The 15,789-nt window shown below is 61.4% G+C and overlaps 1 protein-coding gene across 1 annotated transcript; it reads left to right on the top strand.

Moving 5' to 3' along the window:
- Window positions 1-5,794: 5,794 nt before the first annotated feature.
- On the top strand, window positions 5,795-13,579 carry TRMT61A (tRNA methyltransferase 61A). The gene is made up of 4 exons (XM_011991577.1): window positions 5,795-5,878; window positions 6,561-6,920; window positions 9,160-9,426; window positions 11,079-13,579. The coding sequence occupies exons 2-4, from the start codon at window positions 6,590-6,592 to the stop codon at window positions 11,348-11,350; spliced, it is 870 nt and encodes a 289-aa protein (XP_011846967.1). The 5' UTR covers window positions 5,795-5,878; window positions 6,561-6,589; the 3' UTR covers window positions 11,351-13,579.
- Window positions 13,580-15,789: the final 2,210 nt, after the last annotated feature.

Genomic DNA, 15,789 nt, shown 5'->3' with positions numbered 1-15,789 from the left:
AGGCGCAGTCTGGCTGCGGCCCAGCCCGGGGGCACCCGCGGTGCCCTGACCTTGGACAAGTCCTGGGGCTCTGGGGAATGCGAGCCAGAAACCACGCGGACACTGTGGTCTTAAGAGGCCGCTGGCAAGTGCAGCCTTGGAGTTTCCAGACCCCAACCCTGGGCCCTCTTCGCAGGGGACAAGCTCACCCGACCCCCAAAGGCAGTCCCCAGAGACTTCAGGCAAGGATGGGAGGAAACGCTAATAAACAATAAGCATAAATGCGATTTAAAGAAGAAGAAGAAAAAAAAATTCTCACGAATAACTAGAGTCATGCAAATTAAGCAGTGACTCCACCTCTCCCTACCCCCAGCACTCCCAGATCGACTCCAGCCAGTGCTGGCTATGAGTTGGAATGAGGGGAGACAGGCGTCCGCACGCTGCCTGCAACTTGAATTGCTGCCTGCTTTTTGCAAGGTAATTTGGCAGAATCTATTAACATTAACAATGTTGGAACTCCGTGACCCAGCAATCCCCCTTCTAGGAATGCAGCCCTTAGAAAGGATGTCTCAGTTCTCTCCACTAATGGACCAAGAGATCTGTGGAGGGAAAAACAAACACATCTGGATACAACCCGATGCCCATCAGGCGGGACTGGCCAAGGGTAGGAAGGCACCTGCTTGCTATGGAATATTATGCAGCTGTTAAGAGGGGGAAGTGGAGTATGTGGGGTTAATATCCATTAAAGACCCTCATCCGTTGCCCTGTGAATAAAGCAAGGAAGGGGGGAACCCTTATCTGTGGGTATATTTGATATAAATCCCTCCAGCAGTGGCACAGTGAGCACCTGCCCGGTGCCAGCCGCTGGGGATGCGTCAGGCAGCGAGGTACACAGCGCCTGCTGCTGGAGGAAGACTGGCCATGAGCCAGCAGTCCAGCAAACCAGATGACATCACATCAGTGCTGCTGGGGTCAGGGGGACACAGAACACTGCAGTTCCAGGTACAAGGGATCCCAAATAGATGCCTCTGAGGAGAAGGCACCAGAGCCAAGGCCCAAAGGCAGGGGAAGCCCGTTCGCCTCTGCCTGTGTTAGCATCTACGTGTGGCCCTGCCTCTTGTCTCATCCCCATGCTCACTGCAGAGGAGACACATGCCTCTTTGCTTCTTAGCATACTTCGTCCTGTTCCAAGTCAGCATTTTTTAGACTAATAAAACCAACCGATGTAAAAAGGCAAATGGCCCCTCTGGGCTGGCCAGACAGCAGGTGTCCCTTAAGCCTGGAATTCCTGCACTCTGTGCCCCATGCAGCCTCCTCCCCTAATTTTAGATATTTCTGCAGCTGCCCACCCACTACCCCACAAAGCCTGAAGGGCTTAAGTTTCTGTTTCTGGAAGGGATAGCTGCAGCCCCTGGAGGCAGACTTGGGGGACAGACTTGGGGGCCACACTCAGGACTTCCTCTGTCTTCAGCATCTGCAGCTTCTCAGAAGGCCACCCCTCCCCTCTCTCACCCTCCTGGCTAACAGCCTAACCTGCTTCCCCAGGCCCCCCATGGGAAAGGACTTCCTTTCTCCTTTCCTGAAGGGGGCCAGCCCCTCCACACCTGTGGGTATTTCTCGTCAGGTGGGACGAGAGACTTAGAAAAGAAATAAGACACAGAGACAAAGTATAGAGAAAGAACAGTGGGTCCAGGGGACCGGCGCTCAGCGTCCGCGACCTGCGCCAGCACTGGTCTCTGAGTTCCCTCAGTATTTACTGATCGCTATCTCTACTATCTCGGTGAGGGGAATGTGGCAGGACTAAAGGGTAATGGTGGGGAGAGAGTCAGCAGGAAGAGATGTGAACAAAGGTCTCTGTGTCATAATAAGTTTAAGGAAAGGTGCTGTGCCTTGATGTGCACGTAGGTCAGACTGATGTTTGACTTTACACAAACATCTCAGTGCAGTAAAGAGCAGTATTGCCACCAGCACGTCTCAACTCCAGCCATAAGGCGGTTTTCTCCTATCTCAGTAAATAGAATGTACGATCGGGTTTTACACTGAGACATTCCATTCCCAGGGACGAGCAGAAGATAGATGCCTTCCTCTTAACTGCAAAGAGGCCTTCCTCTTTCACTACTCCTCCTCAGCACAGACCCTTTACGGGTGTCAGGCTGGGGGACAGTCAGGTCCTTCCCTTCCCACGAGGCCGTATCTCAGGCTGTCTCAGTGCGGGGAAACCTTGGAAAATACCCAGGCTTTCTTGGGCAGAGGTCCCTGCGGCCTTCCGCACTGCATTGTGTCCCTGGGTACTTGAGACTGGAGAATGGCAATGACTTTTACCAAGCATACTGCCTGCAAACACATTTTTAACACAGCACGTCCTGCACAGCCCTAAGTTCATTAAACCTGAAGTCAACACAGCACGGTTTTTCGAGCACAGGGTTGGGGCTAGGGTTACAGAGTAACAGCATCTCAAGGCAGAAGAATTTTTCTTAGTACAGAACAAAATGGAATTTCTTGTCTTCTTCTTTGTACATAGACACAATAACAGTCTGATCTCTCTTTCTTTTCCCCACACTTTCCCTCCACAGGCAAGGGCAGAACTGCAGAGGGGAGGTCCAGAGGGCAGGGCTGCCTATGGCAAGCAGTGAGCCGGGCACTGGGGCGGCTCCGGGCTGGGGCCGCTGGCAACCCTCAGCCTTTTGAGGTGGGTATTTTTGTCCCCAGTGTGCAGACAAAAGATCATTTTATTTTTGTTTTTATTCTGTTGAGACAGGGATCTCGCTGTGTTGGCCAGACTGGTCTCAATGTGCAGATAGATCAGAAGTTCGGTGACAGAGGTGTCCAGTGATGGGCCCAGAAATCCTGCCACCCTCCCAGAGCCCGGCCCTGTACTAGCCTGCCTGGGGCAGACCCACAGTGCAGGGGGCCAGGCAGCTGTGATGGGGGCAGCAGCAGCAGATGACAGTGGGGAGGTGGCCCTCAAGGCCTTCAGACACAAATGTCAGGGTGAGACCCCCCAGGCAGGGGCTGATTGGGAGCCTCAGTGGCCCCCAGAGCAGGGGCACAAGGGGAGGGGTCTGGAAGGTGGCGGCCTCCCCTCCAGCTGACTCCCCTGTCTGCAGACCCCTGCTCTCCCCAGGGCCCACAGGAGCTGCTTTGGCAGCATCCAGGCAGGAGGCTGGATGACGTTACCAGGCCAGTGTTTGGTCCAGGTTCCTCAGAAACCACACCTGGTTACACATGAACCACTGGGCCTGGAGGGGGCTTCGAAGGAGGCCCAGGCCTTTTATCCACAGAACATGAGCCCGCTCCGCAGGGCAGGCCCAGGGCAGGCTGCAGGTAGGCACCGGGAGCCATCTTTGGAGTCTGCTCCCAGAGTACAGCCGGAGGCAGCATTGCTTCCTCCCAGTGCCCTGCCGCTGACTTCTGCAGAACCCAAAGAGGAAGTGGGCTGAGGTCAGGAGAGGACAGGGGCTGACTGGGGTTCACAGAGCACAGTGGGGTAGGAGGCTGTGCTGCCGGTCAGTGGGGAGGGGGGACTGCAGTCACGTGGTCCCTGCCAGGCATTTGGGCAGAGCAGCCTCCCCAGTGGGCATCTTCCTGCCTGTTCCCACCTTTCTTCAAATCAGCCATTGGTTCTCTGAAGCTGGTTTACTGGCTTTAACTATTAATTAATTAATTAAGAGATGGGGTCTTGCTATGTTGTCCAGGTGGAACTCCAACTCCTGGCCTCAAGCAGTCCTCCTTCCTCAGCCTCCTCAGTGCTGAGCTTTGTGGGTTGACTGGCTTTAAATCCTAATCCCACTTTGACCTCACTGGCTGTGACCTTAGGCAAGTTATTTAAGCTCTCTGAGTTTCAGTTTCCCCATCTGTGAAGTGTTCCCTCCCTCCTAGGATCCTGGGGAGAATTCAATGCAATGACACAGCTGCGCATCCACAGCATCGGCTCTTGTTAGGGGAGCCCCAGCACAGACTCTGCACAGGGGCTCATCAGCTGGGGTAGAGGTGGTGGTTCTGCTTGAGGACTCAGGCTGGGGACTGGGGCAGGCTCAGATGGAGCAGGTGGGCAGGGCTGAGGAGGCTGCCTGGAGGAAGCGGCACTGGAGTTGACCAGCCATAATGGACAGAGGCAAGTCGGAAGTTGGAACCAAGGGAAACCACCAACGAGTCACCAAGTCCTAACTTAGGCCCTTATAGGCACTTGGCCTTGACTCCACACCACAGCTGAGAGGCTGGGGAAGAGAAACCCAAGAGAAGTGGAAAGTCAGAATCCCCCAGGGGAGAAATTAGGGGGTGACTCAGGGGGGTGCACCATCAAGGGAGACAAGCACCCGCTGGAACACAGGCTGGGGAGCTGCGGATGGCTCTGGGTTGTCTCAGCGTTGAGAGCAGAAGGCAGGGAGGCCATGAGGCAGAGGGACAGGCAGTTGGTGGCCAGTGTGGTGGCCCCACAGGGATAGGAGCCCACAGAGTGGGAGGCCATGGAAGGCCTCTCGTCAGCTCACTCCTGGGGGCTGTCAGCCGCAGCTAGGACAGGGACGCAGAGGGGCTGAGGTTGGAACCCTGGGTTTCCATGATGGACCCTGAGAAGCCAATGCAAGGACCACAAACACCGTGGCCTGGCCTGCCCCAGAGGAGAGAGAGTTGAGAGTGTTCCACAGGCTGCCGGGGCTCCAGAGCAGAGCTTGCTCTCAAGGAGCCTGGCCACCTCATTTTACCAGGCTGCAGTGGCTGAGTGACTGGGGAAGGTGGCCTAGGGTCATTGCTAACTGGCTTGGGTTCGGGCATAGGCTAAACCCTAGGCTGGGTAGGGGAGTCTCTGTTCCTCTCCAAGCTCTGGTCCTGAGAGCTAAGGGCTGGAGGAAGAAAATCTGTGTCCCCTGCCCCCGCTCCCCTGCACACACACTCCACAGAGAAGCCAGCTGGGAATGGCATTGCTGAGACAGAACACCACTCCCGCTTCCCTTTTTTGCCTGTCCTCCAGCAGCACCTCCTCCAGTCTCCTGCTCAGGCTCCTCACCAGACTCCAAAGTGGGCCCAAGTCATCCGGTTCTCATTATGCCTTGGTTCCCAGGAGGGGATACATGACTCCCTCTCCCTCCTAGAAGCAGCTCTGCACTCAGGAGAACGTGCCCCCGTCGGGGGAGGCAGGGCCTGGGCGGAAGGCCACTTCTGCAGACTTTTCCAGGTCCCCATCTGCTGCACAGAGCTCTGGCTGACCCTAGCCCGAGCCTTTTAGGACGGCCCCTTGACCTGCGATTCCTTTCTGGAATTCATCTTAGGGCCCAGTCAGGGGTGTTTCCAGAGCAGTCTGCAATAACAAAATGTCTATGGCAAAGTGTCCTCATAGAGGACTGGGCAGTGAGCCACGGGCCAGCCCTCTGGTGGATCCCCAGGGGCTGTCGAAGGGGTCCGGGACAGCAGTGACAGCCAGGCCTTGGCTCCTGCCGCCCTTCAAATGTGCCTGGGTGCGATGGCGACCCGCGGCCGGCGGGGCGGGGGGACCTTTGGTTTGTTTGTTATTATTTGTAGAGATGGTGGGGTCTCACTACGTTTCCCGGGCTGGTCTCGAACTCCTCAGCTCAGAAGAACCTCCCGCCTCGGCCTCCCAAAGCGCGGGATCACAGGCGACAGCCACCACGCCGGCCGGCCGCCATGTGGATTTTGTACAGCCTTTCGATCTTCCAGCGACCAGCAAGTGTAAACAGAGCAGCTCACATGAGGCAAGAAGTCGCCCAGGAAACGTCCTCTGGGAGGGGCGGGAAGGGCAGCCTGGCGCTCCCAGGATCCCGTGCGCGGAGGGGGCGAGGCGGGGCGCGACGTCATCAGCGGGCGCGGAGCCGGAAGTGTTGTGGCCGCCCCCGTCGCGCGTCGCGGAGGCACGTGTGGAGCCCCGGCGGCGGGAGCGTCGCAGGTGAGACTCCGCGGGGCCCAGGGTGGCAGGGCGCGGGTGAGAGTGGCCCGGGCCGAGCGCGGCGCGCAAGTCCTGTTCCTCCAGCCTCGCATGGGCGGCCCCCGCCGGCCCGGCCTGGCCCCTTGCTGCCTCTGCACCGGCTGGGCGGTGTTTGCGTGGACGGCCAGCTCTGAGTCACCAGCCCCTTCCTGGGGAGCCCTTACCCCTCTGTCATACCCTGCTACCCAGCCCCTGTGGGGGAGACTGGGCCGAGGAATCAAGCCTGGCTTGGAGGTGACCTCATTGACCATTTGCCTCTCCCCCGCCGGTGGACACCTCGGAAAGGCGCTTCCTCCTCTCACACCTGGGGAATGGGAGTCAGACTCATGGAGAAGGGTGATGGGAGGGTCGGGTCCTCACTCCGGAAATCCTTGGGACCGACCTCCGCCATTGCCAAGCCTCTGTCTTTTCATCTCTGATTTAGGCTCATAGTCCCTGTCTCTTGTCCTAGACCAAGAAAGGCTTCAGAGGCCAGGCCAGAGTGCAGCGCTATTGGGCTCCCTGTCAGGCAGTTGCAGAGACTGAACTAGCCACACCCCGCCCATGCCCACTGCTGGGATGTAGGCCTCGAAGCCTTCTACCTAGACCCCAGACCCTCATCCTGCCTCCTGACTTGCTCATACCTACACACACCCCTCCCCAGGTCCTTGGCACTTGCCAGACATTAGCACCATGAGCTTCGTGGCATACGAGGAGCTGATCAAGGAGGGTGACACGGCCATCCTGTCACTGGGCCATGGTGCAATGGTGGCAGTGCGTGTGCAGCGTGGGGCACAAACCCAGACCCGGCATGGTGTCCTGCGGCACTCAGTTGACCTTATCGGCCGCCCCTTCGGCTCCAAGGTGACGTGCGGCCGAGGTGGCTGGGTGTACGTACTGCACCCCACGCCGGAGCTCTGGACGCTGAACCTGCCGCACCGCACACAGATCCTCTACTCCACAGACATCGCCCTCATCACCATGATGTTGGAGCTTCGGCCCGGCTCTGTGGTCTGTGAGTCTGGTGAGTTCCTCAGGCTGCCTCAGTTTAACTCGGAAATTGACACAAAGGTGGAGGTCAGAGCCTCCAGCCTGCGCTTCCTACAGACAGATGTGGCTCCTCGGTTTCTATTTTCACATCTTTCCGGGACGCAGACAGCAGGGAGTGAAGGTGGAGGCAGGGAAGCCCGTTAGGAGGCTGGTGCTGTAACTGGAGTGAGAGGTGGCTATAAATGGACCAGGGGGAGCTGGGGAGGACTGGTGCTCTAGTGAGGGTCCTGCTTGTCTTCGTGGGGTGTGGCCAACTTGATGCTTGGCGCTGTCCTAGGTGCTGACCGTCAACCTCTAGTCCTCAGTGCTGATGGTGAAGCAGAGAGAGTTGCCCCTTCTGGAAAGAGGCCAGGGCTACCCCAAGGAGCTCACTGTAGGTGGAGAGTGTTCCCATCCTCATCCGTGATCAGATCCTCACCTGCCACCAATGAATGTGAGCACCATTGTCATTGAGTCCAGGGCCTGGGCTGTGGGAACCCTGCACACATACAGGTGCTGGGGCTGCCCGGTGCAGTGATTGAAGCCAAGATTGGCCCCAGGCACTTAGGCATCTAGGTTGTTGGTGGCATGTTCCTCACGGGCAGGAGAGCTAGGGTTCAGGTTCACGAAGAGGACCTAGCACGGCCATGCTGGCTTTCTGAGGGCTGCAGGTCACCGTGTCCCTCTCTGGGGTGTCTGGGTGGGAGGGGTGGAGAGCAGGACTTAGCCAATCCCATCAGCTGCTGCTCCTGTGCATCCTGTGGCGGGTGCTGGCCTCTCCGCCCCTGCCCCACTCTCGCGAGAGAGCTCAATCAAGCAGCACGCTTTTCCTGGCCTCCTCAGATATGCCAGGTCCCCTCCTCGGAACCGTGAACAAGACAGACCAGGTTCCTGCCCTCGAGGAGCGGGGACACAGCCTGGGTGAGCGGCTCAGTGCCACTGGTTACTGTGAAACTTGTGAGACAGGGCTGCGTGTCTGAGGGGGACCCAGAGTGGGGTCCCTCCAGCTAGGCCAGGCAGGGAAGACCTCTCTGAGGAGGGGACATTTGAGTTGAACATGATGAGAGGGGGCCTGCGAAGAGCCGAGGGACAGTGCCACCAAGGAGGAACATGCCGAGGCCCTGCAGTTGGAGTGTGCTGCCGAGTCAGGCTCAGTGGGGGAGGCAGAGGGGCTGGGAGTGAGGCTGGAGGGGAGGCGAGCTCCACCCCGGAGGCCAGCAAGTCTGACTTGCCCCTGAGTGGGAAGGAGGCATGGCCAGGCTCTGCGGCGGGGAATAGGCAGCAGACTAGGAGCACCTAGGGGAGGGGCTGCTCCCTAAAAAGAATGTGGGAGGTGGCAGGACGTGGGATGGGACAGAGGGAGTGGAAGCACCTCTATGGGTCTGGCCCAAGCGCTTGCGATGCTCAATGCAATTTGGGTTCGAGGGATGGGTAGCAAGTGTGCAGTAGCTGCTCTAGCAGGAGTCTCGAGTGGAGGGGCCTGGGGATGGGAGTGACATCAGGTAGATGACCCCTGAAGGTGCAGCAGGAGGAAGGACGCAGGCCCTGGCCCTTTCCAGGGGACAGGAAGTCAAGCAGAGGGGCCATCCGGAGGGAAGCTGGGGCAGGTGTGCTGGGGAGGACTGAGGCTGTGTGGCTGGTGGCCAGGCCCTGCGTCCTGAGTCCAACCAGGCCACGGCAGAGCCCCAGCCGCCGTGTGGTGGGGTCAGGCTTAGGCAGGCTTGGTGGGGGTGGGCTGGACCAAGGGGACCAAGGAGCTTCTGGGGAGAGGTGAGCATGAGGACGGGCAGGGTAGGCCACTGTTGATGGGGACTGAGGAAGGGATTGGCCATGCCTGGAAGGAGACAGAGCTGAGCGATGGGATGGGCCTCTCTGTTCCCCCTGCACAGATTTCCCCTGAGGCTCCAGTCAGCTGGGCTGCTCTCAGTGCCTATACATGCGCCAGGCGGGATAGGGCAGGGTTGCCACTGGCCTGGCCTGTGCCCACAGCGGACACCACAGCATACACAGCCTGTCAACCCCAGCTCAGCCCTAGACAGGGCGCCCAACCCAAGGCTAGCCCAGGGCTCTAGGCAGTGGGGACCACACAGCCCTGGAGTAATGCCCGCCTGTAATCTGGGGTCCTCCCGAGCACTGTGTGGGTCTCCAGGGTGAGGCGGGGGTTGTTTCCTGGGAGGCTGTGGGTCCCGAGCAGTCCCAACTGATGCCTTGCCCTTCCCATCTTGTCCTGCCAGGCACCGGCAGTGGCTCTGTGTCCCACGCCATCATCCGCACCATTGCACCCACGGGCCACCTGCACACGGTGGAGTTCCACCAGCAGCGGGCAGAGAAGGCCCGGGAGGAGTTCCAGGAGCACCGTGTGGGCCGCTGGGTGACTGTGCGCACCCAGGATGTGTGCCGCAGCGGCTTTGGCGTGAGCCACGTGGCCGACGCCGTCTTCCTGGACATCCCGTCACCCTGGGAGGCTGTGGGCCACGCCTGGGATGCCCTCAAGGTCGAAGGTGCACTAGGGGTTCCGGGAGAGGTACAGCCCGGGCGGGGTTGGGGCAAGGGTGCAGGACTGAGGGGTCCAGAAACCAAGCCACACCATGGCAGTGGCTAGGCCAGGGCCTCGTCTTGGCCTTAGATGAAGAGTGGGTCAGGCTGGCCAGGGGAGGCAGAGCTGGGGAGGATGGGCCGATGGGGAGGATGTCAACCCCCTATCGGGAAAGGTGGCAGTGCCACCCAAGTGCAGGGCAGGCCCGGCTGGCGGTGTGTGGAATCCCCTGCCCATGCTGTTTCCCGAAGTCTCTCCTCCCATGAGCTCTGGAGCCCAGGGAGCTGGCCCCTTTTAGGGAAGATGCTGGGTGCGGAGGCGGGGCAGCCCTGGGGAAGGTCGGGCCTCAAGCCAGGGAGGTGGCTGGGACGCCAAGGTTTTTCCCTTTTCTGGAGAAGGAGCAGCTCAGGCAGCAGGGGCCCTTCTTCCCAGCTGAGAGTTGCATTGTGAGAGGGTGGAGGGTGGGGGTGTGGGGCGCCCCGCCCCACCTCAAAGACTAGCCGAGGCCCTGTACGGACAGCAAGGCCATGGCCGGGGATTCCCTGCTGGCTCTGGCCCAGCCCTGACTCCTGGGTGCTGGTCTCTGCTGAGGCCTTGGGGTAGCTGTGGGGATCTCCACGCTCTGCCTCCTAGGCTCCCTGCTCTGGGGACACTTCTGGGCCTGGACCGTAGTCCCGGGGAGGCTGAACCCGGCAGAACCCCTCCTGGGGCCCCCATGCTGCCTTTGTGACTCCTTCCTCCGGAGTGGCTCGGGGAACCTGCGCCTGCCTCTGGGACCTGTCCCTTCTCCTGCCAGCTCCCCATTCTGGGTCCAAAGGCTCCGGGCTCATTCAGGGGCCTGTCGTCTCCTGCTGGTCACTGGAGCCTATTGGGGAGGGTGCGGTGCGCTCAGCCTCGGTGCCCTGTCTAGGCTGTTTCACACAGAAGGTGCCTCCTCTAACCCTGAACCTCCCGGCGGCCCCGTGTCAGGGTACACCTGAGGGGACCAAGCCTCAGGGACATTTGAGGACATTTGTCTGGGCCATACCTCTACCCGGCCCTGGCTTCCCCAGGTCCTCCCAGCCAGGACAGGAACTGACCCGGGCTAGGTTCTCATTCACTGCAGGCCAGGCCAAGTGAAGCCCGCGGCTGCCCTGGTGGGAGGCGGCGGGGAGGGGCTGTCATGCTCAGGCTGTGCTTCGAGTAGGCGCCTCCTGTTCCCGGGAGCAGTGACAGCCTCTGATTTCCTGTGACAGCAGCGGCCCCCGCACCGCCCCGCGCTGCCGTGCTGTCAGAGCTACTCTGGGCCCAGCGCTCCAGCAGCCCCGTGGAAGGCAGGAGAGCAGTGCCCACTGTGGGCCAAGTGAGACAGTGGCGGCACAAGCTTGACCCAGTGCCTGGCATGTGGGAGGGCCTAGTGCGGCTAAGCTGGGTGACATGAACAGTGGCGCCAGGCCCCATGGTGGGCTGCCAGTTGAGGGCCAGGCCCCTCTGCCCTGCATCCCAGCTCTCTGGAGAGCTTGCAGTCTGCGTTGGGACCATCTTAGGTTGGCCTCAGACCCTAGGGTGGGAGTTCAGGGATGCCAGGGCCAGACAGGCCACTCCTGCCCTCTGACCCTCGGGTCCTGTTTCCTACAGGTGGGCGCTTCTGCTCCTTCTCGCCATGCATCGAGCAGGTGCAGCGCACGTGCCAGGCGCTGGCGGCACGTGGCTTCTCGGAGCTGAGCACCTTGGAGGTGCTGCCACAGGTCTACAACGTGCGCACTGTCAGCCTGCCACCACCCGACCTGGGCGCAGGCACAGATGGCCCTGCCAGCCCTGACACTGGCCCCTTCCGCAGCGGCACGCCCATGAAGGAGGCCGTGGGCCACACTGGCTACCTGACCTTCGCCACCAAGACCCCAGGCTAGGGCGCCGCCACCCAGGGCATCAGGGAGCTGGGAGCACCGAAGGGCTGGGCAGGGAGGCCAGAGGCACCTTATATGGTCTGCAATGCCTGACAGACACAGATGGTGGGGCGGGGCTTGGGGGCCTCCTGGGTGGCCAGAGTGGGACGGCAGGAGGGGTGGCTATGATGGAGGAGGAGTGCTGGGGCTGGGCCTCAGCCATTGCTGTCCAGTCCCGCGGCCCATCCCAGCTGCTGTTTGTTGCCAATATGAAGTCTCCACTGTCACAGGCTCCCCTGGATGTTGAGGCCAAAGGGTGCAGGTGGGGGAGTCTGACCCCCTCCCAGGTGGGCCTAAGCAGGAAGGGGGTGGGGGAGGGAGGGGGCATTGTCCCCGAGGCCATGCTGCATCTGACTCCTGAGCCCCCACGGCCCTGGCTGCCCCACAGGGCCTGAGACCATCTCGTGTTTCTCCAGTTCCCGGGCCGAGGCTCCAGCCTGGGCCAGAAGCTGGGGTGAGATGACCCAGGATCCCTGCCCTGCCCTCCCCAGTGCTAGGAGACCAGGCCAGCCCAGGAACCAGGGAGGTGACCCTGCTCTCTGGCCTTCAGGCTGATGTTACAGCACTGGGCTCAGCCCAGGCCTGCGTCCACTCAAGTCCAAGAGGCGGGGCAGCCCCCACCCAGCCAGAGCCCCTTGACACAGGCCAGGCAGCGCTGCGGAGAGCAGCAGCAGAGCGGGTTGTTCGCCACAGGCGACCAGGCAGGCGTGTCGGGGCTAGGGTGTGAGTGCCAGCCTGTGAGTCCCGGAACTATGTGGGCACCCCTACCCCTCACAGAAGCCAGGGGCATGGAGGAGGCCCTCCCACGGGACAACAGTGTAGGGTCCAGGAGGTGTGTCCAGGACACCTTCCAGGGACAGTGCCTATGTGAACACCTCTCAAAGGCTAAGGGGGCATTTTCCAAAGCGGGGACAGAGGGTGGGACGCCCAGGCTGGGGGGCTGTCCTCGCCTGCCCTGGTGTGTGACAGCCTCAAGGGAGGACCGGTGCCTATGTCAGCCATGGGGTCCTTGGAGCTGCCACTGGTGCCTAGGGGGCCTGGGTTTCAGCCCATGGAGTCAGCGGCTGTTGGGAGCCTCAGCGGCTGTAGGGGCCTTGAGTGCTGTGCTGGCAGGCGCCTGGCCCTGAGTGTCAGTGATGAGCAATAAACGTGCCGTCCCCTCAGTGCTGCATGGTCCCTAGCGGCCAAGGCCACCCCCAACCGCTGTCCAGGCCGGCCCTGCCTGCGCTCTGCCCCGGTCCCTGCTCCTGCCTGTCCTGGTTTGGCATGACGGGTGCTCCAGACTCCAGGACAAAGGGGCAGATGTGTGGCCATCCCCATCTGGCTGCAGAAAAGCCCACTTGTCCCTGGGGTTGGGGTGGTCCAGGAGTGCTGGGCCTTCCTCCACAGCCCCGGGCTGGAATATTCAGTGTGGCTGCCTGGGTTACTTGCATGAGCCCCTGAAGGAAGGGTCCACCCCAGGCCGCCTGGTCCCCACGAAGTGTCACACTGTGGGTCACTGGGGGCTGTGGCTTCTGTGGTCGGGGAATCCTGTGTCCCTGAGAGTTGCTCAGCCCTGTTCTGAGGGCTTGTCCTCTCCCTCCAGGACACAAGCCTTCCCTCTAACCTTGTTCCTCACCTGGGGCACAGAGGAGGGGCCCCCGGTCAGGTTCAACATGGAAGTGGGTGACCCTAATGCCAGGAGCTTTGGGGTTAGGCTGTGCCTGGGGTGTCATGAACTGGGTGGCTCACACCCCGAGGTCTCAGTTCCCCCAAGCCTGCCCTGCCCCTCCTGGCCACAGCAGAGGCCTGCATGCTGCCTGACAGGTGAACACCAGGAGGTGTTTCTTTGAGGCGCAGCTCCTCGGCTTATAGGACACGTAAGCCTCAGGCACTGTAGGGTCCAGGTTGTGCCCATTTTCCAGCCAGGACTGGTAGCCCATGTGGCGGCCCTGGGTGAGTCACCAGGATCCGCACATGGAGAGCGGAATCCACCCTGAGTTGTCCCAGCCCACCCTTAGTTGTCACGTGGGACAGAGTCGCTGTCTCAATCCTCTCGGCCCTGCTGCTCTGCCCTGCACACAGGCCCCCATGACGACCTTGAGCCTCCAGGCATCCACCGCCACCCACCATATAGCTGGGCCTCACCCCACTCCCTCAGCTTGGATCCTCACCTGGCCTTGAGCCAGCCTTAAACTCCTGTATGTCCTTCAAGACCCCTTCAAATGTCCTTTTCTCAGCATGCTTCCCCAGACCATCTAATGCCCAGGCGGGAGAGTCCTGCACACCATGGCCCGAGGGAGCCCCCACAGCAGAGGAGCACAGCCCAGTTCTGTGATGGGAGCCTGACTTCCAGGGGCAGCGCTGGGCCCATGGCCGTGAGTGACCCATCAGCAGGCCCTGATGATCAGCTTGAGTCAGCAGCACAGGCTCATCATGGGGCAAGGATTCACCAGAAACGCCCTCCCTGGCCCAGTGTGTACTCGCCTGGGCCTCAGATTTTCCCTGGAAATTCCTCCCCCCTCGCCCTGCTGTCCTGCACTGAGACAGTGGCACATGACTCCCGGCTGCCCACGCCCTGGAAGGTCCCAGGCCCTGGCCCTGACTCACCTGCTTGGAGGGTCCCAGTCCTGGGTACTGCCCTAGAGCCAGGGTTAAAGTCCCCTCCCTCAGGAAGCCCCAGGGTGTGAGCTGCTCCTGGGCCTCCCTCTGCCCCAACCATGCCTGCCTCAGGGCCCGGCCCCTTACCCAGGAGCCCCAGAGGGCTGGGCCCAACCAGGGCTGTACGGGTGGGGACCAGGACAGGATTTCTGAGTGGTCGGAGGGCAGCAGGCCGCTGGGGGCACACCCTGTCTAGCAGAATGTGATGATGCGGGGTTGCCCCTGAGGACCCAAGAGGCCCTCACCCCTGCAGTCTAAGTCTGGGGCTGTCCCCCTTCCGTTGCCCCCTCTGCCTCCATTGCGGCTTTGCTCTCTCCACCCACCGCCTCTGGCCCGGAAGATGGAGGGTAGGTGGGCTGCCAGGGGACCCGAGCCCCCCCCAACAGTCCACTGCACAGGTAGGGAAACTGAGGCACAAAGCTGCGACTCCGGAATCCTGGCCATAAGTGGTTCCCCAGTGCATGACCCTAGAGAGCAGAGTTTTCAGGCAGAGTCCTGGAAGGTTCCTCAGGAGACACCTGTGCAGGGGGACGTTGGAGAAGGGAGGGCAAGCCCTGCAGGTGGGGTGGGTGGTGCCCCAGAAGTGGTGGATGGAGAGGGTGCACCTCCAGCCTCTGGGCTGGCAAGTGCTGTTTCAAGAGCTGCTCTAAGCAGGGTGAGCGCTGGACTCAGTGCCCCCACAGCCTCGGGGCTGTAGGGCTCACACGCCAGCTTGGAGGGGCCCTGAGCAAGAGGGTCCCCAAAGAGGGGCCTGGCTCCTGATGCCCTCAGGAGGGAGGGAGCAACTGCCGGGCCTCACGCCCTGTCCTCACCAGCCACAGAGGGTGGGCGCTGTCACCAGCAGGCATGGGTTGAGTGCCTCCCACGTGCCAGGCCCTGCCCTTCAGGGCTCCCAGGAGCCAGACCCAGATCTGGGCACACAGTGCAGGGCGAGGTCTGGATGCGGGAGCGGCAGTGGTCTGGACCCTGTGTGGTAGGTCTGGGTCGGTGTGGGGTGGGGGAGTGGACGGGCCTTTCTGTCCCAGGGGCTCTGCGCACGGCCCGCTCCTGGACACTGGAACTGAGCCTTGAGAGAAGTCGCTTCCCGAGGTGGCCAACGGGTTGGCGGCAGACAGGCTGGGTGCCGGGGTGTGTGGACCCCAGAGCCAGAGGGTTGGGCCCTGCAACCCACTGCGGTTCATCAGTGAGCAAGGAGGGGCACAGTGGGGCCAGCCTGCTGCCCTGCCCCAGCAGTGGCCTTGCCAGCCCGCGGGCCCTCCCCACGCGGAGCCTCCATGCCCAGGGGAGCCTGCGTGGCCCAGCCCGTCAGCCAGGACGAGGGCGTTTCAAAGTCAGGCCGCCTCCGAAGCGGTGGTGTTGGCGGGAGGGAATAACTGGCTCCCACCAGGCTGAGAATAGCTCAGAATTGGGTCACGCTCACCGAGATCTCCGGTCACAGCCTCCAGCCTTTGACAATAATCAGCTTTCTCCCTGACATCTGTCCCTTCAAAGAGGGGGCAGGCCGGTGCAGGCACTTCTAGAAGCAGCAAAGCAGAGGGGACGGGAGTGGGGAGGGGCATCCCCACCTCCTGGCCCCCCATGGCAGGCCCCCTGCCTCCCTCCCGCCCACCCCATGCTCCCTTCCGTGCCTCAGGACCCACTAGCTTCCCGCACAGGGTCAGGTCAGGGAGCAAAGCACGGCAGTGCCCTCTGACAGATGAGGACACCGGCTGGGGGCTGCAGGGAGGGTGGTGCCTGTGCCTGGCCCTCCTGTGCTCTGGCAG

This window comes from Mandrillus leucophaeus, unplaced genomic scaffold (genome assembly GCF_000951045.1).
Source record: "Mandrillus leucophaeus isolate KB7577 unplaced genomic scaffold, Mleu.le_1.0 Scaffold4, whole genome shotgun sequence".
NCBI classification, from domain to species: Eukaryota; Metazoa; Chordata; class Mammalia; order Primates; family Cercopithecidae; genus Mandrillus; species Mandrillus leucophaeus.
This window is presented reverse-complemented; position numbering and strand designations above follow the sequence as displayed.